This window comes from Lontra canadensis, unplaced genomic scaffold (genome assembly GCF_010015895.1).
Source record: "Lontra canadensis isolate GAN:19392208 unplaced genomic scaffold, GSC_riverotter_1.0 scaffold12, whole genome shotgun sequence".
Lineage (NCBI taxonomy): Eukaryota > Metazoa > Chordata > Mammalia > Carnivora > Mustelidae > Lontra > Lontra canadensis.
Window position 1 is genome coordinate 22,023,612 of NW_022631006.1, and position 8,942 is coordinate 22,032,553.

Below are 8,942 nucleotides of genomic sequence, written 5' to 3' on the forward strand. Positions count from 1 at the left end.
TAATTTAAATTCAATCAACCAAAGTACAGTACATCATTAGTTTTTTATATAATGTTCTCCCCCACCACTCCTGCAAATAAGTATATCCAAAAAATTATTACTTTTCTCCTAACTTTTCATTTCCCCTTTCATGCTTGTTCTTGTTTTGTTTTCCCCTCCTTTCTTGAAATGCCCTTTCCTTTTCCATCATCCTTATCTCTGGCCAGCTCCTAAAATTTGACCTTTTCTGAAGCCTTCCTTCACACAACTCCCACACTGCCATCCGCAGCCAGGAATAATCACTTTCTCCTTGAGCCCTGAAGAACTTCGTATACAGAACACACATCACTTCTCAGAAGGATCTAGCTCCCTTGCTGGATAGTGAAAGCAGTTATCAGGTTTTACCTATCTTTGTATCTCCAGGGCTAAGGAAAAGTGGGAAGTACCTAGAAGACACTCAAATGTCACTGCACTGAAATTCTTGAAGAGAAAGTTGCTAATGGTATCTGTCCTGAAAAAAAAAACTAAAAAATCCATATAATTCAAGCAACCAAAATTCTGAAATGCTTTTACATATCATTAAGAGTGCAAACCCAATATTGACCCCTAACTCTAAACTCACAAAGTCAATGTAATTCACAACAACAAAAAAAGTTTGGTGACTTTATGCCAGAGCTCTTATACTAAAAGCTATCCTAAAGTTGACCAAACCCAATACCACCTTTTTAAATGAGAAATATTAAGTCTAAAATTCTAGGAAGTAGAAAAGTAATATAAATCTACATTTATGAACATATACTATAAATCTATAAATTATAAACATTTAGTTCCATATTATGGACAGAGACTGAATGACAATACTGCACTTCTGGCATTTAAGACTATATTATTTCTCTTCCTTAATCTTTATATGTGATAAAAATACATCAATTTTCTTATGTTGATCCATTAATGCAGTCTCAAGATAAACCCAGTTTGACTATAAAGCTTTGTTTCGTATTTAGTTCACTGAATTGGGTTTGATTTGCTACTTCTTGAAAATTCTCAGCCATTATCTCTGAGTATTTCCTCTCCTCCATGATCTGTTTTGGAACTGTGAGCTGTTATGTTGGACTTGTTCCTTTAACCATTCATGTTTCTTAATCTTCCAATTTTATAAACTCTATCTTTGAGTTCAGCCTCTTGTCTATAGCAGAAGATTTTAACCTTTTGTGCCAACAGACTTCTTTGGCTGACTGAAGGCTATGGCCCCCTTCTTAGAATAATATTAAAGGCCTAAAACAAAATACATAGGATTACAAAAGAATCAATTATACTGAAATAGCTATCAAAATATTTTTAATTTTGACACAGCAATAGCCATGCTTTATTAAGATACATATAAGCTCTACCAATGGCTTAATAACCGTAACTTCATTTTTTAATTAATTAATTATTTTTAAGTAAGCTTTACACCCAATGGGGGCTTAAACTCACAACCCTGAGATCAAGAGTCACATGTTCTTCTGAATGACCCAGCAAGCCGTCCCTACTATAACTTCAAAGTAGTAATGACTCAAAGCACTATTTCAATAAATCTGTAACAAATGAATAGCAACTGAACCATAAGAAAAAAAATCTGACTTATTGGTGTTAAAGGTTGAATAGTATCCCTCTTAAAAAATATATGTTGTGTTCAAACCCTCTACCTCAAAACATGACCTTAGTTGGAAATAGGGTCACTACAAGTGTAATTTATTTAGAGGGGGTCATACTGGAGTAGAGGCGGCTCCTAATCCAATAAGACTGCTATCACATGGCCACTTGTAGACACAGAGACACACAGGCAGAACATCATGTGATGATGAAGGCAGGAAATGCAATCAGGCAGCTGCAAGCCAAAAAATGCCAGACTGCCATCAACCACCAAAAGCCAGGATAAGGAAGGATTCCCCTACTGGTTTAATAGGAACATGGCTCTGCCAACACCTTGATTTTCGACTTTCAGCCTCCAAAATGGAAACAACAGATTTCTGTTGTTTTAAGCTATCCAGTTTGTGGTACTTTGTTACATTACAGCAGCCCTAGGAAACTAACTGCTGTCACAAGTATCTCTAATGCTGCTATGGTTTGTTGGAAATTCTGTCAATTATGAATGTAAACAAATTTCAATTAGAGATTAGTAAAAACATTCTTAATTCTAAGAACCCTATGTCCGAAGCAATTTAATAACTCGGTCTAAGATCCATTACTAATGAACTATGTTTTAACAAAAATAATGAACTACATTTAAACAGAAATACATGAACAGCCCTTTTTCATCTCAAACCATACTGAGTGCCACAAAAACATCTCAGGGATCTGTAATGACTTTGGCTCTCAACTCTAAAATGAGATGCAGGGGCGCCTGGGTGGCTCAGTGGGTTAAGCCTGTACCTTTGGCTCAGGTCATGATCCCAGGGTCCCGGCATCGAGCCCTGCATTGAGCCCCGCATCAGGCTCTCTGCTCGGCAGGGAGCCTGCTTCCTCCTCTCTCTCTGCCTGCCTCTGTCTACTTGTGATCTCTGTCAAATAAATAAATAAAATCTTTAAATAAAATAAAATGAGATGCAGCTAGGACATAAAACTTGTCATAAATAGTGAATTAAATCTAACTATCAAAGAATGAAAAAATTCATTATCTGTGTTAACTTCTTAAACTAATTACATGTAAAATTATCCCTTAGTCTTAGGTTAATGTGATTAATATGAATAACCAAATGAAAAGACTTTTGACACTTCTTAGCCAGTAAAATAAAGCATGAGAGAGCTGGTCTCTTGTTATTCCTTTTAGAATATATTCCTTTTAGAACTACTAAAAGTAGTATATTCCTTTTAGAACTACTCAAGTTGGTTTAAGCCCAATAGTCTTTTGCTCACTTATTCATCCAGGGGCCATATTTTTTAAAAGGAAAAAAAAAAAAAAAAGAACAGTACAAAGTTCTCTATCTGTGAGGTATATACATCATCAAAGACATGTGGCTATTAAGCCCAAAATAATAAAGTCTTAAAAGATTATGAATGTACTAATTGTCTCCAAATTTTTTACCTCGGCCCTTCAAAATTCATGCTTTTACTTCAGTATCCTACCAGATCTCTACTGGAAGTCTTTCATTTCCTTAAATATGCCAAAAACAACAACATAATAAAATTAATCAAAAAAGTTATTAACAAATACATATGTTTGCCTATCACTGAATTATTTCAGGGTAATTTAGTACAAGAGGGACCTATAATGATGCTTAGTTCAAATTGCTCAAATGAAATGAGCAAACTGAGACCCAAAGAAGCTGCACTTGTCCAGAATCACAGAATAATTAGTGACAGCTAGGACAGAAAGGGATCTCCCAATTCCAAGTCCAATGCTCTTTATGTTACACCATACTACATAAAAACTAGTTAAAAATTAAGTAAATTATCTGCAAAAGCCTTTTGTATGATCACTTTAATTCTATTAATAACATATTTAAAAACAGTCTGGTTGCCCAAAACCTAACAAGTTTTGGGGTTTGGGTTTTTTTGGTTTTTGTTTTTTGGGTTTTTTTAGTTTGGGGGTTTTTTAAATCAATTTTATTTTACCACCCAGGGCATTTTAAAAATAGGAAAAGGATTTCATTTCCACCTTCAAATTTGGCAAAAATGTTTTCAAAGAGAACTGGACACATATTTCAAGACATAAGCACTCTCATATGAATTTTTCTTTTCTAGAGAGCAATATAGCAGAAAAAACTTAAAATTTACATCCCTTTTAACTCCATTCCTAGACTATCTTAAGGAAAGAGTAAGATTTGGAAGATGACAGAGCTAAGGATCAAATGCAGCACTGTTCAGGAATAACAGAATATCCAACGATAGTAGCCTGGTTAAAAATAATGTATGTTATATACTGAACATAAAAACTATGCCATTAAAAACTATGTTCTGGGGGGACGTTAAGCATCCGCCTTATGCCTTCCACTCAGGTCACCCACCACCCCAGGGTCCTGGGATCTAGCCTTGCATTGTCTGCTTCTATCTCTACCACTCCCCTGATTCTCCCTCTCCCACTCCCGTTGCTTGTGTTCCCTCTCTCACTTTGTCTCTGTCAGATAAATAAATAAAATCTTAAAAAAAAAAGTATACATGTGTGTACATAAAATAATACAGAAAAAAGCCATCATAGTGCATGGTACATAGTAAAAATCCAATAAATAAAAAGGATTCATCAGCAACATCATTGGAAAGGTTTGATTACAGTGTATCAAATGTTAAGACTTGTTATCTGAGAAACAAACAAATAAATTATTATTACTTACTCCGTTTAAGAACTATTCTGTACATTATCATAAATTACCACTTTTGCAAGAAGGAATTTTTTTTTAATTGACTCTTAAAGTTAGTTCCAGTTATTACTAAAGGATGGAAAAGAAAAGCAGACTTTTACAAACCTTTCCCCAAATTTGGCACTGCATAAGATAAAGTCTTACATATAATAGATCCTTCATTAATTATTGATTAAATATACTCACAATGAACTTTTGAGAGCTATCTCTCCACACCAAACTCTAATTTCAAGTAAGATAGTATGTATTAGAGGATTTCAAAATGAGGCCTCTAAAGGCCTTACTGGATTTTTCCACAATGGTTACCTAGAAAAAGTTACTGGTTTCCCAAAATAGTGGTGATTTTCAGTCTTTAAAAAGTTGAAATCAGGTGAATAACATTTAAGTGTTAAGAACAGTCTGTAATATAATTAAATTCCTACTGATTATGGCTTCTAAAAAAGGAAAAAAGAAGGTAAAAAAAAATATATGAAAGGCCCAGATAAAATCCATATTATGGGGGAATTTTACTATGCTGAGGCTTTAAGTGTGTCTGCCATAACATATATATATCTTTTGTTGTTTCTTACTATATACAACTATAAGTAATAAATTACCTTTATTAAAGTAATAAATTACCATTTATATATTAAAGATAAGATAAATTATTAGAATAAAAACTACATTCCAAATTAGTTCACACTTTGTGGCTTAGCTAATGAACAATGTTGGCTCTAATAAAACTGATTACCAGATGAACACATCGCTTCCTAAAATTAAAAAAATATATATTTTAAATAAAACCTCTAAGAGTTTGTCCCCATTAACTGTTAACATCTCATTAAAAAATACATATGCTAAAATATTTTTTACTGTTCTACCAAAACTAACATAACAAAGCCCTAGGGAATAACTTTTTAATAATGCAGGAGAAATTTGTGAAAACAGAATTCTAAAGGTCTCGGTGAATGAGGTAATCTCCAAGGTGTCCTATATCAAAAACTTTTAATTTTTTTAAGTTAGAAAAAAAAAAAAGGCAACCCTCTCAACTTGCCTTTTGGTGTCTCAAATATCAACATCTTTGGGATTAAGAGTACTGGGAATTGTTTACTGATTTTCAGTGTAACAGCAGTATCACCCACCAATATCACTACATGAAAAACCTGCATTCTTAATCTGCCCACAAGTATTAGAAAAAGAATCCATTTAGAAACAATGTATTTTATGCATGTGTCAATTCACCTTCCCTCATTTTTCTATTAGATGCATCCAGAGAGGAAATATTAACATTTTACTTTAAATATGGTAATTTGTCTTTTCCCATCTCTAAAACAGAATTTGACATTTTGATCCAGGCTACTTTCTTAAAAGATACCAGTAAAAATTATCGTCCTTCCGTTCAGGATTTTTAGCAGTTTTTCCCCTAACTAAGTGTTATCTGAGATACTTCTTGATCTCTCTCAAAGTAGGTCTAAGCTGCGGAAGGGAGTGAGACAGTGCACTGCACTGTGAATGGACAGCCAGGTATTTTATGAATGGAGGCGATCACGTGATCCCAGCACCTCCCCGAACTGATATTTCCCACATAACTGTGTCAACATTCTGAGAACAGAGGTAGTTGTTTGTGTGTGCGTATGTTTTTGAATTTAACCTATAACTTCTAATTCTCCTTACTTCCTGATCTCGAAAATCTACATGAAGACAGACAGTCAGGCTTTGAATCTTTGTCCTGGGAAATCCTTTCAAGATGTCCAAGGTGATGGATGTTTAATTATTTTTTTATGAATGAAGAGTGTGCTATGCAAATGAGGGCGATTCACAAAAAGAGAGAGAACATGGCGGCCACTTCTGCTTCTAGTCTGCACTGACACTGCAGCAATCTACCTTCTCCCACACCCGCTCATCAGAAGAGTGTGTTGTGGGGGGAGGGGGGGGTGGAGGTTTGAGGAGAAAAGCTGTTTGGCATTTCTCAAGCTATTTTATGTTAAACAGGCCTAGGCTTTGGATTTTAAAGTTCTCTCAAAAAGGTCTGACTCGAGGAATGCACTTTATTTAAAGGAATGCATCCTAGGACTAGTCCTAACTCTCTTAACTCTTTCCAATCCTCCAAAGATAAACAAAACTTGAGCTTAATTACAAGAGAACGGACGCAAATATTCTGCACGGAATTAAATCCGGTCTCCGTATAAAAACTGTTACCGCACCATTATTCTTGCAGGCAGCCGTTACCTTGAAGCAAAATATTTAAAAGGCAACATATTTCGTTTGGAAAACAAGCCGCCCAAATAAACACAAACTTAAACCATGACACTCTAGAAGTTAATGAATGAAGTCATCAACACATTCAGCAATGTAAATACTGTTAAACCAACGTAAACGGTGTTTCTCAATACAGCCGAAGGATAAAAATTAACATTCAATATTCTTCTATGCCCCTGATAAAGGTATGCCCAGCATTCGCAAAGGCAAAACGTAACAGTTCAACGTCCCCGACACTCCAGGTGTCCTTCGTTATTAAATTCTAAAAATGTTTCCCTAGTTCCATTTTCTACATGAAGCTTACAGGGTCATAAGTTTAAAAGGGGGGAGAGGGGAGGTTTAATCGGTATTTAAGAGTCACTGACTCATCGAATTAAGATTCAAGAGCAGTTTGCTGCAGGAGGTGCTCCCACACATTAGTTTCCAAGTAAAACAGCTATAAAAGAAGCAGGATGGATATTCAGGGTATGTGGACTGGTATGCTAAAGTGAAAAAGGGCAGGCCAGGGGTCTTCGAAGCAAACAAGTAATTTCTACCCCGCCACCATCCGTCCACGTTAGTCCATCTCATAGGCGTACAATTGCCACCCCACCCTAACACTCAATACCCTCCCCCAGAAGTAAGCAACTAAACCCGGGGGGGGGGGGCGGGGGGGCTGCCATTAAATGGCTAAAGAAATCAAATGTTATCTCCAGAACAAGATGCACCGAACTCTCCAAGCTTGCAAGCTTTCCGGCACCCAAGTCTCAGAGGGGTCGGAAGGATGGGGGTGGGGGGCTACTAATCAAGATCAATGAGGCGCTTACTCGTTGTCAGAAGTCGCCGTCTCCTCGCTCATCTTTCCCTCACCGCGATCCGATCTGGAGATGGAGGAGCAACAGCAGGCGGAGGAGCAGCAGCAGCACCGAGGGGCAGGAGGCAGCGGCGGCCGGGGGGGCGCGGGTGCAGCGGCTCAGGGGCCTCACCATGGTGGATGCCTCACCCGGAACGGTGCCCCCCCAGCCGGGAACCCCGGCCACCCCCGCAGGGGGGTGGCGGCAACAACCTCCGCCGTGGCGACCCCAGCCTCTTCCTCCGCCTCAGCGCCCAGCCAAGGGATCCGAGGAGGCCAGGGAGGGTGGGTGGAAAGGAAAAAGGGCAGAGGGGCTGCGAACGCTGACTGGAGAGCTGCTCCTCCCGCCACCGGGGTGGAGCGCGGCGGGGTCCGGCCAGGAAGGAGCGGGCGGGCGGAGAACCCGGGAGCAGAGGCGGCGCTTCCCTCAGGGATGCGGCGAAGAGGAAGCAGAGATCCGTTCGGTGGGGGCCGGCGGGAGGGTGCCGAGCCCAGGCTCCAGGCGGCGGCGGCGCGGTCCTGCCGGAGCCCACCCCACCATCTCCCACCTCGCCGCCGGCTGCCCGCTTAGCGCCGAGAGGCGGCCGGGGCGGTCCTCAGCCACGAGCAGGACCGGGCGAGGGGCCTCGCGGCGGCGGATTCCTCCAGACACGCTCCAGCCGGGACGCCTCCAGGAGGGGGAGGAGGGGGCGGCGGGGAGCGTGTGAGGCCAGGGCAGGCAAGCCGATCTCCCCCACCCGGGTCGGAGAAGAGCAGGCGCACCCAGGAGACAGGGTCCCGAGAAGCAGCGGGATAGCGAGAAGAACGGACGCAGGTCCCCCACCAGCCGGTGCCCACCAACAGCTCGGCGGGCCAGCTCCTCACACCCGCCAGAGGGGAGCCGTGAGGGGGGCGGCGGAAGCGCTCACGCCGCCCGCTCCTTCCGCCGCCGCCGCCGCTGCCCGAACCGGGGGCGCCCAAGGGAGAAGGAGGCGAAGTAGTCCCTGGCGACTTCTCCCGGCCGCCTGCCTCCCCCGGGGGCCAGAGCGGACGCGGGGTGCGGTTGCCGAGCGCAGTACCCGGGCTGTGAGGGCGTGTGAGTAGGGCTAAAAGCTGCGGCCTCCGGGCGAATCACTGCAACTCGAAGTCGTGTGCAGCATAGCAAGTTTCAGGAAAGTAGTTCCCTCCTCCCTTCATTTCCCAAATCGTTGTCGAGCCACAGAGCGGGGAAAGGAGGAGGGAGGCGGAGGGATACGCCAGGCACCGTGTTCGGTGTGCGTGCGCGCGCTCCAAACTCTTGGCACGCCGCGAAAGGGGGCGGGGGTGTGAGCTGCACGGGGAGCTGCTTGGGAGGTTGCATTGTTGCGCCGCGTTACTCCCCGTTACACCCCGTTACTCGCTTTGGAATATCCGGGTTGTTAGAACGAGGAGGCTAGAATGACAGTGTGGTCAAGGAGGAAATTGGAGGCTGTTCTGTTTTGCCGTGTGTGTGTGTGTGTGTGTTGGAGGCTGCTCTGTTTTGCTGTGTGTGTGTGTGTGTGTGTTGGAGGCTGCTCTGTTTTGCTGTGTGTGTG

At 41.6% G+C, this 8,942-nt stretch overlaps 1 protein-coding gene across 1 annotated transcript in view; it reads right to left on the reverse strand.

Annotated features, from left to right (window-relative positions):
- The window catches only part of SPRED1 (sprouty related EVH1 domain containing 1), a 108,841-nt gene extending 100,275 nt beyond the window's left edge, over positions 1 to 8,566 (reverse strand). The window contains exon 1 of the mRNA XM_032856882.1: positions 7,364 to 8,566. Within this exon, the coding sequence (XP_032712773.1) occupies positions 7,364 to 7,395 (32 nt within the window). The 5' untranslated portion in view covers positions 7,396 to 8,566. The remainder of the gene's footprint in view (positions 1 to 7,363) is intronic.
- Positions 8,567 to 8,942: the final 376 nt, after the last annotated feature.